The following is a 21,345-nucleotide window of genomic DNA, read 5'->3' as shown; positions in this document are numbered from 1 at the left end:
ATATGATTCACTCTGGAGCGTGCAGTGTTAGCATAGGCATTATTATGTTACAGTCACACATACCCGAGGACAGCAAACGATGATGCTTATTTTGAATTTGCTGGCTTTGTTTGGTTCCGAAGCACATCACACTATTTGTTTCTCATCGCTGTTCCTCCTCTCTTCACATAATATTCCAGAATCACTCCTTTATATTCCCAGAATACAGTGAGTAACACTTTCCTAGCTGATACTTGAGTAGGGCTCACAATACTGGTTAAAATCTTAAATACCGGTATTTCAGTATTTTTAATTTATGAAACCAAGATACCGGTATTCCAAAAAAAAAAAAAAAACATTTTTTGCAATAAAGTAAGGAAAACCAAATTCAAGTAACAAGGAATTACTTGAATTCAAGTTTTAAATCAAACTTTTATTATAATAATAAATATTCTAGCAAAAATTATTAAACATACAGTTATTTTAAAAATAAAAAAATAAGCATCCACACTACCTGTCCGAATAAAGTGAGCCCTTAAGAAACTCAATACTGTTATCGTTTAAACTGGATCTAAATTTTGGTACATATTTAATTAGTGGCAGAAAACATCCTTTTGGATTCTGTACTGGTTGGTGTTTTGTACTAAGATAGTCGAAGACAAGTTGCAGTTTAACGTCCTCCCCTTATTCCCTCATCTTCAAAAAATCTTATTTCCTTTATATTAAAAATAAAAAATATTTCCTTTTTGACTTTTTATGGCACTATATCCGTATTAATGAAAGAAAGGATCTGACGGTTAACCTTGGTGAGGAAACCAAATCTAAGTTGTGGGGGGGTTATTTATTTATTTATTAATTAATTTCCCTGTACCTTAGTATCGCCATCAGTGGCCATTGTTATGATTTTCATACAGCAGCTCCCCTCAAGCACTAAGCTACCAGACTGCATTAAAAAATGAGCCTTTCCAAGAGCTGAGGGATATCCCCCCCCCCACACGCACACGTATATATATATATATTATATATCGTATATATATTAGCTGTCAGTTTCTCAAGGGCAATGACACAAATATAAAACAAAAGTCATTTATCATATAAATCTACTTACAATACATAACTGGTGCTTATTTACATCTAATCTATTCATTTTTCTCATTTAATCTGTTAATATATGCTATCATTTCCATAAAATTTCTCTCAATTAACAATCTCAGCTCTCTCTCTACAGCTTCAAACTAAACTAATTCAATCTTAATCACTTCCTCATATTGCTCTTAATCACCAATATCAATTCTCTTCACAACAGCAATCCGTAAGTCGCTAACTTAATGTTAACAATTCCATGTAATCTCTCTTAATTTAGCAGTATCAATTTTCTTACAATTTCAACCAATAAACTAACTCGATACCAAACATTTCCTTATTTCTCGTATTTCTTCAACTTCAACCTTACTCTAAATAATCTCCCACTTTATCTAAGTACCAGTTCAGAGGACTTACTTTCCTTTTCTTTCACGGTGGGATTCCTTTGTTGTGCAGGTTATGGAGTGCGATGATCTCTCTCTCTCTCTCTCTCTCTCTCTCTCTCTCTCCATAGTTGATCTCTGCTGTGTAGCTCTTCCAATGCTGTCTTATTTTGGGATTTTGAGAACAGTTCTCTGTTAATACTGAAGGAAATTACCACAGCAGTAGTGGAAGCCAGGGCACTATCTGACTGGCTTTTTATTCAACTTCTGGATTAACTTCTAGCACAGGAACATGCCCGGCAGAACCCTTCACTTCTGGACCCGAACTGAACCCAGAACTACCACTGCAAGTCTGCAACCCCTCCAAACAACCACCAACCCTTATTTTGGTGCAAGCACCTTATTTATTTCCTTCTCATTTATTTATTTATTGAATTGGTTGCAAGTTAGAGTCATCCCCTTGTACTATTTTATATGCAGGCTTATGTACAAACCCCAGAGGGATTTTCACGTATTTACGTATCTAATTTAAACCTGACCCAATCATGGTGTTAGTCTTTAAACTCACTCTTCCTTTGGTGAGAAAAACAGAATATTTTTCCCAGACAATGAAACGCTTTCATCTTTTACCTCAAGATCACCTGTTCACAATATCTTTGAACTGCTCCATACCGACACCCTTTCCCACAACTCACTAAGTGTCGCATCCTCAAATAGCAGTGTAATAGAGGGATTAAACTATTGTTCAGAAGCTTTTAATTTTAATCCTTCCGCACCCGCCATACCATCGTTCACCATATTCCTTAATTGCGCTACCAGGCCTACTGCCACTAATGGAAATATTTCCGTAATGATGTTTTCATTATTCCTTAAGCGTTTTACTTCCACACACACACTATACTTACTAAGAGAAATATATTTGTAAGATTTAAGTCTTAGTTTCATGATGTTTTCAGGTTTCAATTGCATTTGTACTGTGTATAACAATCCCTCATTTGCAAATTCAGCAGTATTAATGATTTATTGTTGTCGATTTTAAAACCTTTATGTGAATAAATCATGGATAATTATTTTTTAAATTAGTACTGAAAAACCAGTATTTTTATATCAATAGTGGGATTTGAATACCGGAAAAAAATTACCGGGATCCTTGAATCTCAGTATTGTAAGCCCTACGCTTGAGTATATACTTTCTTTGGACAAGGTGAATCTGTATGGTGCCACTCTGAACTTATGTATTCCTTTTTGGTGTGGAATAGTGCACCCAGGGTTTACTTATGTAAACTCTAGAAGGAAGGGAATGAATAAGATTGTTTCACTTAATATAGATGGTTCAACTATTGATGATCCTGCTCAAGTAGCTGATAAACTGAATGAGTATTTTGCTCTACATTCACACATGAGGAGTTATTTGAGGATGGGAATGCCAGAAGTTTATCAAACTCGTACAGGGGGCTAAGTGATTTTGTAATACCTGAGAGCAAATTGGAGGAGAAACTGTTGAAGTTAAACATAAAAAAGGCACCTGGGGTAGATGGAATCTATCGTTATAATGGAGGAGGCAGCAAGGAAAGTAAGCAAACCCTTAGCCATAATTATGAGAGCATCCTTAAGAGTCAGGGGAGGTACCCATGGACTGGAGATGTGCAAATGTATCCCCAATTCACAAAGGGGGTCAAAAGGTGACACAAATAATTATAGACCTGTTAGTTTAACTTCTGTTCTGGGAAAAAATAATGGAGTCACTGGTTAAAGAGATGATACAGGATCACCTAGACAAGACAGCAGTAACAGCTCAGACACAGCATGGGGATGTCTGTTATTTGGTTTTTAGGAGCATTAGCAACTAAGGCCATATTGCTCCGGGATATGCGGTGGTCATTCCCTGACCTTTCCGCATCTTCCGTATTTGGTGGTGACGGGCTCGAACCCCGGTCTAATCAAGAAGCGTGTGCTACGCACTGATGCTCCTTCCCACCTGGCTACGGAGGCGCCTCCACAGCATGGGGAAGTCTTGTCTGACCATTAATTGGATACTACGATGTGGTCACAAAGGAACTGGATGCAAAAAATAATTTTGATATCATATACTTGGATTTCAGGAAAGATTTTGATACTGTTGCACATGGAAGACTGCTGTACAAATTGGAGTGGTATGGCATTAAGGGCAAGTTACTGCAATGGATAAAGGGATGGTTCAGTAGGAGATGGCAGAGAATGGTAATAAATGGATATCTCTCTACGTGGACTAATGTTATTAGTGGAGTCCCTCAGGGTTCGGTGCTGGACCCATTGTTGTTTTGTGTATTTATCAATGATATTGACGAAGGTATATCAGGCTTAATGTCCAAGTTTGCAGATGATACAAAGGTTGGCAGGGTTGTTAATGACAGTAAAGACAGTATGCTACTGCAACAGGATCTAGAAAAGTTGGGCTGAGAAGCGTCAACTGAAGTTTAACATTGACAAATACAAAGTACTCCATATGAGTAACAATAACCCAAGAGAAATGTACCAACTGTGTGGTACTACACTCAGGGAAGTGGGGAATGAAAAAGACTTGGGGGTAATTGTGCAGTCAGATATGAAGTTCTCTGAGCAGTGCAGATGGGCTGCCAGAGCAGGTCATGGAGTTTTATTAATGATATATAGGAATTTTGCTAGCAGAGAAAAGGAGGCGATTATCCCTTTGTATAAGGCAATGGTCAGGCCCCACCTTGAGTACTGTATGCAGGTTTGGAGGCCTCATTTTAGGAAGGATGTAGAGTTGCTAGAACGAGTACAGAGAAGGGCAACAAGATTGGTGAGAGGAACAAAGGAGTGCGCTTATGAAGAAAGGCTTAAGTTCTGCAATTTGCAGAAATGGAGACTAAGCACCTGCGAGGTGATCTGATCGAGGTGTATAAGGCCTTGAATGGTTTGAGCAGGCTCATTACTGACGGGATAATTTTGCTTGCTCAGATTAAGAACCTGTGGGGGCATAGATTCAAATTGAGGAAAGACAGTTGTAGAATAGATGTGCAGAAGTTTGTCTTTAGCTGGCGGGTAGTTGATTGCTGGAACAGAATTCCATCTGTTGTTGTGGAAGTTGATAGCTTAAATAAATTTATGGCTGAACTGACCAACATTTGGAGTGACCAGATGGGTGAAATAGGAAGGGTTTTTTTTTTTCCCTGGGCTGATGCTGTATAAACTTGCTTTCTTGCATCATATGCCTCAGCTAATGCTAATCTCTGCTCACTATGTATTCTTAGAAGGCATCTCTTCCTTTGCAGTCATTCTATCCAAAGAGGCATGGAATACACATTATCATCATTCCTTCAGTTTTGGTTTTAAATTCCAAGGAATCTATAAAGCATGCACTTTGAAAAGTGCAACTCTTTCGTGATGATATTGGGCACCAAACCAACAGTAATCTTGCATTCTGTGGCAATATCTTCAATAGTGATACAAGGAAACATTGCATATCTTCTTCCACTGCCTCTATAACTGCCTTCTTCCACTTCTTCCACTGCCTCTGGTGTCATGACACAATGTGTTTATCCCAGTTTTGAGTAGAATCCTCAATGCTTTCAATTCTGTTCTTAAGCTTCACTTCATAGACTTGTCATTGACCCCATGAGTTTTTCGTCAGCAAAAAACATGTATATATTAGTGAGGTCAGTGTGTTACTCATTCTGTAAGATAATTAATGAGAAGAGATCCAGTGAACTTATAGTATAGTAGTTAGAGCTGTTGGTATATAAAACTTGGGATATAACATTCTACAATAGACAAATGCATCTGTTCTTCCATGGTCTAGATATATGCTTCCCTCTGATGACTGTTTTCAGAAATAGGGAAAGCATTCTATATCAAATGAAAATTCTAGTTGATTTCCTGTAGCCTGCTCATTTGCTAATTGATAGTGTTAAACAGATGTCTTGAAGATAGAAGAGCAGCAATGACACTTCATTATTCTACCTCCCTTCCCTGGTTAAATGTAGTATTTATTCAGCTGGACTATATGCAGTCAAGTTAACCTTAGAAAATATTAATCTTGAATCTAACTTACCAGTTAATAATATATATACAGATTCCAAGAGCAGGCTACAGATCATGTGCCAAGGATTTTCTAAAGGGTGAGGTAGGGCTGAAGCAGTGTTCTAGGGAATCAGGATTTTCTAGGGAGGGGTGCTAAAGCAGTGTTCTGGGGGGAATCATTGAGCTGTAATTATCATATAGCAGTAAAAAACATCCACTTTATGTTGATTGTATGGGGGGGTTATAGCCCCTTCCTGGGACCACCACTGTACAAGTATGGTAACTGCATTATGAAGGAAGAAAGTTCCATCCCCTCATCCCATCTGACACACCATATCTATAAATGTTGATGCGCCAAAAAAATCTGAAAAGAAAAAAACTTCTCATCTCATCATGAATTAGATCAGAAGTAAGTTGATGCATTTCTGAAACTAATTGCTCACTTCATTTCTGTTGGATTCCAGGATATACTTCATACCCATGTTAGTTAGTCACCTCTTTCGCAGTATACCCGGAATATTTCCATTTGTGTAGTAGGAGGAATCACATCATAGCAAGATTTAAACTCGTGGTCTTGTGCACTACTGTATTGTTATTTGTTTGTTCTTTTTTTTTTTAGGAGCATTAGCAACTAAGACCATATTGCTCCGGGGATATGCGGTGGTCATTCCCTGACTTTTTCACATCCTCCATATTTGGTGGTCACAGGCTCGAACCCTGGTCTAATCAAGAAGCGTGTGCTATGCACTGCTGCTCCTGTCCACCTGGCTACAGAGGCGTCTCATTACTGTATGCATGTGGTTATATACTAGTGACCTTTGTTATAAAAATATACATTTGGATTGACCAGCATCTGTATCAAAAGAGAAAAAAAAGGAATCAAAATTTGTACATATACAAGACAATTATATTTAATGTTACTGAACATTTTAATAAAGACACTTTCAGTGATAAACTGAATATTCTGATATAAAGCAAGAAACAAACCATGCTTATGTGGCAATATGATGATTTTCTGAATTCATAAAAGACTATTCAAAGTGAAGCAAATCTCCAAGTTTCTTGTTGCCAAAGAAACAAAAAAAAAAATTATGTAGATTGTATTCTGGATCGATTTGAACATGATGTTATAAGGCAAATAATCCAGGATTTTTATATTTATGATAAAAAGTACCAACTATATCTAAATTAATCCCAGTATTAAAACAAAATAAATTTTAATTGGCAAAGGGAAACTTTAAGAACACTTGATGAGATGAGATTTTGTTAGAAGAAATCTCAAAACAGAAGAAAAGTTTTAACAGAAAGAAATGACATATGTTAGAGAGAAAAGTATTTATGGGAAATGAAACATAAGACTAAAATATTTTGAAATATTTTTTATTATGAAATAAGCATATGTTTTATAAAATTTATAAGTAAAACCAAATACAGTGAAACTTCCCTTTAACGGACAGCCATGGGGAACGAAAATGTGTCCGTTAGAGAGAAGTGTCCGCTAACAAGAAGTCTGAGGGAGAAAAAAAAAAAGAATGAAAGAAAAATCGTTAAACGTTTAATGTAAAATTAAATTAAATTATATACAGATTTTGCACAATATTTTTGTAAATAATATACATACAATTGTGCTATGCATATTATGACTTTATCTTAAGAAAAATACATACAGTAATCACTTATTTTCTTCTGCACCTTCTTCCGGCTGATAATTTTGTTTTCAACATTTGTTTGGAGTGAAGAAACCATCGAAAGTCCTTCAGTATCTTCTTCAGCAGCAAAAAACATTTTTAAACGATTGATTTGTATGAGCGCTTCTTCTATTTTCATCGGTGGTTCGTCATTAATATGTTCTTCGACAGAATGACCTCCTTCCATTTCTTCATCCTCATGAGGAACTTCTTGAAAAATATCGTTGATAATGTCGTTGATATCTAGAGCACCATCTTCTGTAGTGAGGTTTGAGTCTATATCTTTGTAGCCATGGTCACTTGCAGCGGAAGTATCGTACATTATCAATAGATGTTGAAGTTCTTGTTCTTCTTGGTGCTCCACATTGCTGTTCACAACTTCAATTTTTGCGTTTGAGAAGCCAGACTTTACAAAACAGTTCACGACAGTTTGTTTTCTAATTGCGTTTACTGAACAGGAAATCCACTGAATCGCATCTAGGATGCTGATTTTCTTTGCAAGGTCACTCGCACATGTTACATCGTTCATGTTTGCAATGAGATGTCTTAAAACACGTTTTCTGTAGTGAAGTTTAAAATTTTTTATTATCCCTTGATCCAAGGGCTGACACTCTGCAGATGTGTTTGGTGGCAGAAAAATGATTTGAATGTTGGACAATTCAATGTGCGGGTGAGATGCAGCATTATCCATGAAAAGAATAATTTCTCTGTTTTGACGAATCATGTTTTGGTTAAAGTGACTTATCCATTCGCTCATGATATCTCGTGTCATCCACGCTTTTTTATTAGACTTCCAGTAAACATTCAAAAGATTCAACTTTATGCCCTTGAAACAACGAGGATTTTGTGGTTTTCCTATAACAAGAGGTTGTTCAAAGTCTCCCAGCATATTTGTACACAATAGTACAGTCAAGCGTTCCTTAGAAATTTTTCCGCCCTGGCACTTTTCGTTTTTAAGACTCATTGTTTTTTCAGGAAGAGCTTTAAAAAAACAACCCTGTTTCGTCACAGTTGTAAATATCCTTAGCTTCAAAATCACGACATAAATCTTCCAATTTGACGGTCCACTCTGTTACAACCCCAGTATCAAACAGATTCACCTTCACTACTTACGGTTTTCCAAGAAATTTTATGCCGTTTTGAACTTGTCTAGCCATCCCACAGAAGCTTTGAACTCATTTACTCTCATAGATTTCGCAACCCCCAAAGCCTTTTCCCTAATAATAGGCCCATTAATGGGAATTTTTTTTTAGCATGTGCACGACAAATTTGAAGTCCAACAATTTTCGGAATGATTTTTGAACCTGATCATTTCCGTGTTGCCAAAATTGTTTGAGCAGTTCATTTTCTTTTTCTTTAGGATGTCGCTTACCTGCGTCTTCCCGATTTTGAATTTTGCAGCGAGAGTGCGAACACTATTTTTTTGCCGATCATACGCATTAATGAGTTCGACTTTATCTTTTAAAGTTAAATGTTTACGAGAAGACATTGTACACTTCACACGACACTGAACAAAACTGAAAACTGAAACTGAAAAGACGAAAGGCCGACCATATCCCCCCCCCTGCACACACCGAATTCATCAGAAGTTTTACACGTGCCTTAAAATTCTTGAAAAAGGGTTTAGACCCGCAACGTAAACCTTGATAAAATTCAGAGAATCGGAAATAGAAAATAAACACACGATTGAGGCAATACGTGGAAGGAAAGTTCCTAGAAAAAGGGCCGTGAGCTCGCCCGCTGTCCGTTATGAGGAGATCAAATTAAGTGCTAATCTAAACGAAACAGGTGCAGATTGCCTGTCCGCATCCGTTACAGAGAATGTCCGCTAGACAGAAGCTGAAAACATGTTAAAACCAATGGAGGTGAGTTGGGGAATTTGAAAATGTCCGTTGTAGAGAGATGTCCGTTAGGAGAAGTTTCACCGTATCTGTTTTTCCAGTTCCCAAAAAGTTTTATTTAGCATTAGCATTAGCATTAGTAGAGGCATATGATGCAAGAAAGCAAGCTTATTCAGCATCAGCCAAAAAAAAAAAAAATCCACTACTCCCATTTCACCCCTCCGTTTGTTCGAAATACCTGTCCAGCTGAGCCTTAAATTTGTTTAGGCTATCAACTTCAACAACAAGCGATGGGAGTCTATTCCACAAACCAACTGCCCGCTGGCTAAAGGCAAATTTCCGCACATCTATCCGACATCCGTCCTTCCTCAATTTGAATTTATGCCCTCTGAGGTGATTATTCTGAGCAAGATGAAGAATCCCATTGGCATTGAGCATGCTCAAACCATTCAAAGCCTTATACACCTCTATCAGATCACCTCGCCGGTGCCTAGTCTCCAGACTCTGTAATTTGCAAAACTTAAGCCTTTCTTCGTAAGAGCAACCTTTGTTCCATTCACTAATCTTGTTGCCCTTCTCTGTACCCGTTCCAGCAGTTCTACATCCTTCTTGAAATGAGGCCTCCAGACCTGTATACAGTACTCAAGATGTGGCCTAACCATTGCCTTATACAAGGGAATAATCACCTCCTTATCCCTGCTAGAAAAATTCCTGTATATCATTGACAAGACACCATGAGCTACTCTTGCAGCTCGTCTGCACTGCTCAGAGAACTTCATATCTGCCTGCACAATTACCCCCAGGTCCTTTTCATTCTCCACCACTGTCAGTGTAGTACCGCAGAGTTGATACGTTGCTCTGGGGTTGCTGTTTCCCATATGTAGTACTTTACATTTGTCAATGTTAAACTTCATTTGCCGCCTCTCAGCCCATCTGTTCAACCTTTCCAGATCCTGTTGCAGCAGCATAGCGTCAGTAGTGTCCTTAATGACCTGCCAACCTTTGTATCATCTGCAAACTTGGACATTAAACTTGATATCCCATCATCAATATCATTCATAAACACCGAAAACAACAACGGACCCAACACTGAACCTTGAGGAACTCCACTAATAACATTAGTCCACGTTGAGCAGTGTCCATTGATTACCACTATTTATTATCTTTAATTTCAAGTACAACCAACCATTGGTTTTTGCCATAGGGCCAACAAAAAAAAAAGAAAAAAAAGTGTTTTGCTTCTCCTCCCATGGGTATTCCCTTCCCATCCAGCCAAATAATAACTCACTGGCTAAAAGAATTAATGCATGTGCTGAATTTTCCATATCAGATAATAGGAACAGCTGATTTGGTCATAATAATACTCTGCACTCTTCAACAACCACACCAAAACCAACAATTATCCCCCCCCACACACACACACAGTGCAAGATGGGTGTGCATACCATTAGAAATTCATGCAGTGCTGGCACTAACATTTGTGGTGCTTGAGGCAAAATCTTGTAACAGTGCCTAATCCATATCATATCTTAACATGCATACATATGCAGTAGCGCATCTAGCAGTGCCTGTTTAGGTGGCACCTGTGGCAAGTGCTTCACTTGCGCATCCCATAGTGCCAACCCTGAGTTCATGTTACCTCCAATTAATATCTTTCTGTTTTATTGAACCAACTTCACCTTGCAATGCTTCATTTTTACCTGATGTCTGATGGATTCTTTCCATCGCACTCCAGGTAAAACATTCCCAAGATTTGGTATTAGTAGTGGCAAATGATGTTGTTGATATGGGGGTTTGATGGCGCATAAGCTGCTTTGGCTATAATGCGCCTGTGGCAAATGATGCAAGAACGCAAGCTTATAGAGCATCTCTGCCTTGGCTGCTTAATTCTCCAGATCTAAATCTAATTGAGACTGTTTGAGATGTATTGGAAAGAGCAATTTAGCTTCTCTACTTACTGACAAATATCATGATGAGAAAAATGGTCAAATCTGGAGCTTCTCACTAGATGTCAAGGAATCTGGAGCTAGATTTCTTGACACCTAGTGGAATCCATACCAATGATATGTAAAGGCTGTAATTCAAGCAAAAGATGGTCCTACTAGCTAATAGTAGTAGTAGTAGTAGTGGCACATGATGCAAGAAAGCAAGTGTAGGAGCTTATGCAGCATCAGCCAAAAAAAAAAAAAAAAAAAAATCACACCATTCCCTCCAAATGCCTGCCCAGTTCCTCCTTAAATTTATTTAACCTATCAACTTCCACAACGACAGATGGAAGTTTGTTCCAGCAATTAACCACCCGCTGGCTAAAGGCAAATTTCCGCACATCTATTCTACATCTGTCCTTTCTTAATTTGAACTTATGTCCCCGTAGGTTGGTAATTTGAACAAGTGGAAGGATCCCATTAGAATTCAGCGTGCTCAACCCATTCAAGGCCTTATAGACCTCAATCAGATCACCGCGCAGGTGCCTAGTCTCCAGCCACTGCAATTTGCAGAACTTAAGCCTCTCTTGGTAAGAGAATCCCTTCATTCCCCTCACCAATCGTGTTGCTCTTCTCTGTACACGCTCAAGCAAATCTACATCCTTCCTAAAATGAGGCCTCCAGACCTGTACGCAGTACTCAAGGCGTGGCCTGACCATTGCCTTATACAGAGGGACAATCACCTCCTTCTCCCTGCTAGCAAAATTCCTATATATCATTGACAAAACCCCATGACCCGCCCTAGCAGCCTGACTGCACTGCTCAGAAAACTTCATATCTGACTGCACAATTACTCCCAGGTCTTTTTCATTTTCTACCACCTTAAGTGTAGTACCACACAGTTGGTACGTTTCTCTGGGGTTACTTCTACCCATATGCAGTACTTTGCATTTGTCAAGGTTGAACTTCAGTTGCCACTTCTTAGCCCATCTGCCCAAATTATCTAGATCCTGTTGCAGTAGCACACTGCCATTACTGTCATTAACAACCCTGCCAACCTTTGTGTCATCTGCAAACTTCGACATTAAGCCTGATATACCTTCATCAATATCATTGATCAACCCAACACCGAACCCTAATGAATAAATAAAGGTTTCTAATTTTTTGGCCAGTGAGTATAGAAACTACTATAAACATGATTTAGGTAGAACATTTGTAGAAGTTACTTTAGTGGTAACTAAGAGAACAGAAATGATTCATATGGTATTTCAGTTTATTCCATGTGATTATCGGATACTGTATTGAAAAGGAAAGTAAGGCCAGTGTCCTCATTAGTTGTAAGTTAAATTTGCTTTATTGTTAGTCAAAATGTTTTAACTGATTGTAAATACCACAAAACTGAGGTTTTGTCAGGTCCTTTGTGGATAAATAGCTGGTTCAATGGATGCTGTCCATTATTTCCAGTGTCTGTTAAATGGACTATATTAACATTATTAAGTTTGTTTTAGTTGTATATTTTACAGTATCTTTTTACATATCTAGTTCTAGGATTAATTCTTATATGATGTGCATGAAATAAGTGCATTTGTATGCCTGGACAACCAGTCCATTAGCAGGAAAACATCTTTTCATAAGAATGTATGCAGAGAAAGGTGATTACCTGTGGCACCAGTAAATATCACAACATTGTTATTCATTTGCATGTTTTGGTCATTAAAATTGCAAAAGTTACTGTCCTATTCTTCATAAAAAAATATATTTCATAAAATAAATAATTTTTTTATTATTAGGTACACCAGTTAACAGTATATCTAATAAAATATTTTCTGTGATTCATTACATATGATTGAAGTGTGTGTCAGTAATGTACCCACACTTCTTTGCTGGAGAGGCCTTCATCCTGCAGTAGATTGAAAATGGCTGATGGTGATGATGGGGGATGTGTGTGTGTGTGAGAGAGAGAGAGAGAGAGAGATTGGAAATTATTTTTTATTACATTAGTTACTTCTATTATTATTTTTAAATATCCTCTTTGGAAACTTATATTTTATAAAAAATTTATAAGTGTTATATAAATGTTATTAAATTTTATTTTAAATGTTATAAAAAATGCTGCTAATTTGTTTCAAACTAAAATAGTGTTCAATCTGTGTTCAAACTAAAATAGTTGGATGTATACCATAGGATACTGCACACTGTGATCATTTTCTGTGTAGGGGAGGAGTATATTGTTCCAAAGACAGACAGCTTTTTATGTATATCATAATATTATATTCATCATTTCCCATATTTTATACTTCAGGTACTCATAAAAGCACATCTTAGTTTCTTTCTGGATTGTTGCTGTGGTGTAGTATACCCACCAGGGATCAGTCACAACATTCAGTAAACTAATTATTGGAATTTCATAATTCTAATTATTCCAAGTTATTATTATTATTATTAGCTATATGGTGCAAGGAAGCCTGAGGCTTATGCTGCACAGCCAAAAAAAAAAAAAAAAAAAAAAATTCTGAATTACCCTGAGAGGGGAAGGGGGGGGGGGAAATCACCAAGAAAAAGAAGAATGGTGATAATATCCAGCTCAGGACCCTGGGCATGCCAAGCCCATGCCAGATGTGTGCCCCTGGGGTTATGCAGTGCAATGTTTATTTACTGCAGATTTGTCATAGTATCACAGAAAATGCAATGCAGAGTCAATGGGGAACTCTAAAATACCTTTGGCTATGAACTGTTCTTCATACTAAGAGGAGACAGCAATCCAGATGTGTTAATATTTAAGACGGAAAGCTAGAAACACACTAAAATGACCGTATGAGCAAATTGTTTGTATGTAAATATGTAACAGCTCTTTACACATATAGCTGAACTATTAGGAATCCTCTCAATTTGATTCTTTTCTGGACAATCAGGAAAGAATTATGCAGGCAACTGTTGACCTAATGCAAAGCTTACATAGACAAATATAGTAAATATCAAACTGGAGTAGAATAATAATGGGATAGAAATGGAAATTATCTGACTGGAAAGATTTATCATTTGGTGGTTCAGGTATATAGTTGCCAATAAAGGATAAAAATACTTTTGTATTTTACAGTTTGGTTGCAGACATTAAATGTCTGTCAAGTAGTATCATATGAATGAGCCACAGGAAAGAGAATTACAGGCAGCCATGGGGGAGGGTATATGCTGTATACCCTCTGGATTTTTTTAGGTGAATAGCATATACCTTCTGGTTTTTGAAGGACTTGAAAAAACAAATCTTATTAAAATATTTAACATTATAACATTCATAGAATATACCTTCTGCTAATTTTATGACTACAGCACTGCAGGCAGCCCTAGTTATGTGTACAATTTTGTTGTAGACATGATATAGCTTGATGCTTAGAAAATTTAGCTTTTCATGTTAGTATAAACTGTGATGTATAAAATAATTTATAAACATTACATATACAGTATTTAGAAAATATATGGTAATTCATTTATTGCTTCTCACAGAACATGGGCTCACATCTGGTGAGTATGGGCTTGGCACACCCAGGGTCCTGAGCTGTATATCATCATACTCTTTCTTGGTGATTCTCTTCTAATTCTTGTTTTCTCTCTCTCTCTCAGGGTAATTCAGATTTTTTTTTTTTTTTTTTTTTTTGGCTGGTGCAGCATAAGCTTTAGGCTTCCTTGCACCATATGCTAATAATAATAATAATAAACATGAGATCAAAACTATACTGTGGATTTTAGTGTTTTGCACCAACCTTACGTAAGGTTGGTGCAAAACACTAAAATCCACAATATGAATATACCCAACCTCAGAGGCCTGTTTGAAGAATGAGATCAAAACTAATGGATTTGAGATTGTAGTGATGCAGGGAAATCCACAGTTAAGTTTGAGAAGTACAAGTGAATGTTGTTTGACCAGTCACTTTTCATGCCTTCAATTGATAACCATAATGGACAGTCACAATGACAAGAAGCAGTGATCCCCCTATATAGTCATAAGTAATTCATTGAGCAATTTCCCATTCTTATTCAGTGAAGTAAAAAGAAAAAAAAATCTGTTGTTCTTTAGGTGTTTCATTTGGTGTTTGAGAATTAATCATATGCATGGTTAATGTTTCACAAAAGAAGTTAACTGAATTTACTTTTTTTGAATCATCCTGTGTGTGTGTGTGTGTGTGTGTGTGTGTGTGTGTGTGTGTGTGTGTGTGTGTGTGTGTGTGTGTGTGTGTGTGTGTGTGTGAATTCTTTATTCACCTCAAGCTAAAGTAATTAAAAGAATACATAATGGTGACCCCAGAACAGAAGCTTCTACAGGAATTCATAAATACCATAAACATAAAAAATAATAATAAATATATTAATTTTTTTTATTAAAAAATAAAATCAGTAGTTGCAAGTGTATGTTTAAGAAAGAAAGAAATATTTAATTGAAAAAAGTCAGGCTAACATTTACCAATTTCTTACACATTTTCTCAGGCAAAAAAGTACTGAAAATCCAAGTTTCAAATTTCTGAAGTCTTCCAGAAATCTTATGAATACTACAGGCTCTTGATATGAGTTACATGACATATAAGATTCAGTCTCAGACTTTTGCATGTTTACATTAATTGATGCCAATGGCTTAGTGATTTGTTTCAGTTCAAGAATGTTGGTAGTGGCACAGATATTCCATTCTTTACTTAGCCCCTCACAAAGAAGCTAATTCTAGCAATCTGGGAAACCAAGAGTACCACGGGGCAGTCCTAGGTGGAGGATAAAGGACCTATATCCCCCCCCCCTTATAATAAGAATAGTGTGGATTTTTTTTTTTTTTTTACTGCCACATGATGATTATAGCTAATGACTCCCCAGAACACTGCTTTAGCCCTTTCTTCTTAGCTGTTAAGCATGTATAGTTAAATTTTCTCATTTATAATTTTTTTCCATAAAAAAAAGAAAGGGACAAAATTTTATGATATGAAATTGGTATGAAACATATTTATTTTTGAGTGGTCCCATTCATGTGTGATGACTTGGTGAAAGTTTTTATGGTTACATTCAGTTGTGGCAGTTGACTTTCCCACTCAAGTCAAAAGTGGTTTTGTCACAGAAAACAAACCATGCCACCATGCCATTCACTTCCAGTTTCTTTTGAAAGTTGCAGCTAAACTCATATTGCTTGTGTTTGCTGTTTGGTTTTAATGCATGCTCTAACTATAACTTATAAGCTTTCAGAATCAGATAATTCTGGAGAATACTCCAGGGACAGTAGTTTCGGATTTATTTAACTTGCATCTACACTACCTTCTAAAAAAAAAAAAAAAAGTGTCCAGATATCCTTCTTTTCATAGTCCATTGGGCCTTCTTGATAAACAAGTGACTCAGACCAGTATATATGTGGAAGGTATATGGGCCACACAAGTTATTGTTCTCATTGTAACACAGAGCCAAGCTGACTAATTTCAAGAAGAGGTGTTATTGTTGAGCCAGTGACAATCTAGAAATATTATGTCAGATATTGTATTATTGGTGGCTTGTTGAGTTGTGAAATCTCTAACAGCCTTTGGATATCACCATCCAAAGTCAGCTGTTGGTGGCATTATTATATAATGATAGAGTGACTGAACTGTACCACCACTGCCCAGCAGTGCTCTATTCAGTTATAGGCTTACAAAATTTTGAAGCTACTTTTGATTTTATTGTATTTTGGGTAACAAATTGGAAGCTCACTCCATGATCAAAGAATTAACCCCAGGGGCTCACATCTGGTGAGTATGGGCTTGGCAAACCCAGGGTCCTGAGCTGGATATCATCATTCTTCTCTTTCTTGGTGATTCCTTTCTACTTCTGACACTCTCTCTCTCTCTCTCTCTCTCTCTCTCTCTCTCTCTCTCAGGGTAACTTGAGAATTTTTTTTTTTTTTTGCCTGGTGCAACATAAGCCTCAGGCTTCCTTGCACCATATGGCTAATACTAATAATACATGAAGGGCAGTATGACATAGTCACATATCCCTGCAAAACATCAGTCAGGAGTTTGTGTCAGCAGCAGTTCAGTTCAATTTGGGTTAGTTCAGCGGTGTCTGAACTAACCCAAATTGGCAGACTTGTCTCAAATAGTGCAAGAGCTGTAATTGTTCAATAGAGCAGTAGAAATCATCAGTTCTGTGGAATGATGAATCTCATTGCACCCTATTCCAATTAGATGGGTGAGTGTAGAAGATGCCTCGAGAATATCAGCTGCCAGAATATGCTTTGTGCCAATAATGACTTTTGGAGAAGTGGGAGTTATAATGTGGAGATGTTTTTCATGGTAGATGAGAAACAGTTCTCACACAATTATCTATCTTTGGTGATTGTGTGGGAACTATGAATGCTAATGCCTACCTTAGCATTTTGGACAAATCCTTGCTTCCTATTATGCGGCTCTCTTTGGTACAGACCCATGTTTGTTTTAACAGGATAATGTCCTATGCCGTGCTTCTGGTACTGTTCAAGAATGGTTCATGGACATGAATGTATAAAATTTGGAATGTTTTGCTCAAAGTCCTGATTTGAACCTTATGGAACACTTATGAGATGAACTGGAATGTCGGATGAGGGCCAGATTAACACATCTCATACCGATAGCCCAACTGATCACCTGCTGCAGGAGGAAGTTTCCTGTTTTATGAAAATCCAAGTTCCTAGCAAGAAATATGTACAGCCTTTGCCTGTGACAGACTATGTTACTATGTAAAAAATGCTGAACCAAAAAAGTTCCTCCTGTCTAGACAGGAGGAACTTTTGCAGTGATTGTAATCACAGTGCTAGCTGGAAGGGCTCTGTAAGAGGGCACCATTATCTTTTGACAGATGTCATAAAAGTAATTTTTTTTTTCTCTTACAGATGTTTAAATGAACCCATTTGAACATGTCATGGTTTTGTTACTTCAGTCTGTGTAAGTTGGACACACTTAGCTTGAGAATAATATAAAGGCTACAATTCAAATTAAAAATAAACTTTAAAAAAAAAAAGGATAAAATGGCTTTGTGTACATGCATATACTGCATGATGGGAAAACTCAGTGTCTGAACAGAGAAATGTAAGCCAGGTTCCTTGCAGAGCCAGTTCTTTTTATGTGAAATTTCTAAAATTATTTATGCAGTTCTTAAATGTTTTTATATATAGTATTCAGAGTCCTTAAAAAGGACTAGTAGTGAGTCTATCACAGACCTGTGTAAACCCAAGGTGTTGCACATGCACAAAAACACATATATTGAACTTAAGCCAATGGATATTTGTACCCGTGCCTAGTGATGGAATTTACCATAAAGAAACAGGGACCATAACCCTTCATGTGATTGAAAGTGTAAAAAAAACTACCTTAACACTCTCCTGCACAAGTTCTAATAAGTATGCAATTTCCCACTTTACCAGATTCTAATGCCTGTTTATTCACTAGCCCATTCAAATGAAAACTACACTCCTTGCTGAAGATATGATTTATGGAAACTGTTTTCCACCTGCACCAAAATACTAATGCAGAAATAGTGATGCTTACTTTTTTCCATCTGTGATGGCATGTAGCATTTATGGTTTGTCTGCAAATGTGGCAAATGAAGTTGGCCCAATTGATTTTATGCTCAGTATAATGAAATTCTTCACATGGTAGGACAAGGCATTGAGTTGTTGACCACCTTGATAGGTTGAGTTTAGAGAACTTTAAAAATCCGTGTGTGTGTGTGTGTGTTTAAATGAACCCTCCAAACACACATGAAAGGTATCAAAACCAAACCTAGAGTACTTGGTGTCATGCATGGGTTGAAGATGGTGGTGGGGGGGGGGATGCTGGAAACTTTGCTCTGGAGACTTCCACATGTTTCAACGTGTACATGTGGCTCCGTATGTGTGTGCACGCGCACCAGCTGCTAGTAAAACTTGTAATTACTAGTTGACGGTAAAACTTAACTAACCAAGACCTTCATTCAGTGTTTTGTATGCTTTATTATTATTGTTATAATTAGCCATATGGCACAAGGAAGCCTGAGACTTTTGCTGCACCATCCAAAAAAAAAAATTCTGAGTTAACCTGAGAGAGAGAGAGAGAGAGAGAGAGAGAGAGAGAACAAGAGTTAGAAGTAGAAGGGAATCACCAAGAAAGAGAAGAATGATGATTTCCAGCTCAGGACGCTAGGTGTGCCATGCCCATACTCACCAGATGTGAGCCCCTGGGGTTAAAGTTGTAGGCTTACAAAATTGTGAGGCTGCATTTTATTATCATGTATTTTGGATAATGAATGAAAAATGAATTATTATAAAAATTAATTATTTTTTAACATTGTTTAAATGTTTTCTTCTCCCCTAATTTATTCCATTTCTCTTTCTTAGGAACACGGATGACTTGAGCCGTAGGAGATAAAAAACAGTCATGTAATCCTGTTAGGTTTGTAAGTTTGGTTTGTAGCGATGGAAGTATTGTTGCTGGTAATTTTTAGTTTGTGTTTTCTTTTATTCACCAAAGCAGACATGGATGTTTTACGTAACGAAAAATATTTACCAGACTACCATCACTATCATAATCTCTCAAAAATTTATTCACATATTGCTGACATTGTAGAAAAAAATCCCTCATATATGCACTTAGACAATTCATACAAGTCCAAAAAAGGTTTGCCCCAGTTGGTACTTCGTATTGCCAACTTTTCCGATAGTAGAAATCCAATGGATTCTAGTCATCCATATTGGAATTCACCAAAGGTCCGTGTTCTTCTGTCTTATGGTGAGCATGCAAGGGAATTTTTTCCTGTGGAAAGCCTATTTTACTTACTCCATAATTTAACCCAAGGACTTTTATCTCAAAAAGATAGCTCAGAAGAAAGTTTTAGCCGTCTAATCCTTACAAAGATGGATATTTTTGTCGTAGTGATGATGAATCCTGATGGTCGCCAACATATAGAAAATACTCAAAATTACTGTTGGAGGGGAACAAGCACAGGAGTAGACCTCAATCGAAATTTTGACTGGAACTATGGTGGAGCAGGAAGTTCAACTAAAGAAGGCACTGAAGAATTAAGAGGTGCCAATGCATTTTCAGGTGAGTGTATTTTCACTTTCTTTTGGTTTTAGCACTATTTTACTGAAGATAGCTGTATGTTTGACCGTAAGGAATCCATATCCTCTGCATTCATTAGTGTCAAAAGAAATTTACTGAAGATAAATTCATAAACTGTACATAAAATTTGGAATAACTTTAATCAAAGCTAGATATTCTTTTAGCTCTTTCTCATTGACAAAAATTACTAAGTTACTAATTTTAAAACATTAAAATTGAAAAATGCATAGCTTGGATGTAAAAAAAAAAAACAGGTTAATGTAGCTTGGCCTCCTACCTAGGTAATTGCTAACTAAGAAATGACTATTAAAACGTAGCCTTGCACTTATGGTGCAAGGCTACGTTTTAATATAAATAATATAATATTAATCTGTTATGTAGTTGATATGTATATCACTTGATAGCAGAAGTCTTATGCACTTCTTTCTTATAGAATGTCAGTATTGGCTCTTTCTTTTCAGAATAAGAAGATTTTTCAAACTTTTTCATTATGCACTTTCAGAGTTATAGCTAACTTTTTTGTATGTAAAAATTAATTGTTTTTATTGGCATTGTGTTTTTACTGAGAAATGTGATTATAGGTATTAACTTTTTTTGTGCCGACCGGGCTAGCCGAGTGGGTAAAGTACCTGCCCGGCAACCCAAAGGTCGCGGGTTCGATTCCCGCCTTGGGCTTGGATCAAAGTACTGCAAAAACCTTGGGAGGTGCAATATGGCCACAGAAGCCGATGCGCCAACAACTACCAAATCAAATCAAACTTTTTTTGTTAATTTTTTTATATTGGATGCTTATATATTTTTATAACCAGCTTTTTTTTTTTTTATTTTAGAACCAGAATGCTGGGTTTTAGTTGATCTTACAAAAAAATACAAGTTTGATGCATTTGTTTCATTCCATTCTGGTATCAGAGAAATTTACTTACCCTTTGCAGGTAATTTATTTATCAGATTTATTTTTAATGTGTATTTTTAAGTTTGATTTTGTGATGGACTGATACATGTATCTTTTCAAAATAGGATGCCATAGGAATGGCAAGATGGTTGCACCATCTAAAATAAGAATGTTCAGAGATACCAAAAAGATATATTTATGATCAGATTAGAGGGGGGGTCAACCATTTTAGTCATGGATAAAATCTTATTTGTATTTCAAAGGACATAATTATATGTAAGAAAAATAATAAAAGTTGAACACTGCATTGCTTAAAGTGAGCAAAATTAACTTTACTTGTTAATTAGATAAAACTCTACAAACTTAATTCAAACCAGATATTACAACTCTCATTGGAGGAATTCTTCATTGGATAGTGATATAAAAAAATTAATGTATTCAAATTACATACTGTAAA

At 36.7% G+C, this 21,345-nt stretch overlaps 1 protein-coding gene across 1 annotated transcript in view; it reads left to right on the top strand.

Moving 5' to 3' along the window:
* The window catches only part of LOC150084888 (zinc carboxypeptidase A 1-like), a 49,524-nt gene that overhangs the window by 6,207 nt on the left and 21,972 nt on the right, over positions 1-21,345 (top strand). The window contains exons 2-3 of the mRNA XM_090375615.1: positions 19,273-19,978; positions 20,827-20,928. Coding sequence (XP_090231741.1) covers positions 19,351-19,978; positions 20,827-20,928 — 730 coding nt within the window. The 5' untranslated portion in view covers positions 19,273-19,350. The remainder of the gene's footprint in view (positions 1-19,272; positions 19,979-20,826; positions 20,929-21,345) is intronic.

The sequence above is a fragment of the Mastigoproctus giganteus genome, chromosome 6 (assembly GCF_048544385.1).
Source record: "Mastigoproctus giganteus isolate SK-2022 chromosome 6, ASM4854438v1, whole genome shotgun sequence".
Lineage (NCBI taxonomy): Eukaryota > Metazoa > Arthropoda > Arachnida > Uropygi > Thelyphonidae > Mastigoproctus > Mastigoproctus giganteus.
This window is presented reverse-complemented; position numbering and strand designations above follow the sequence as displayed.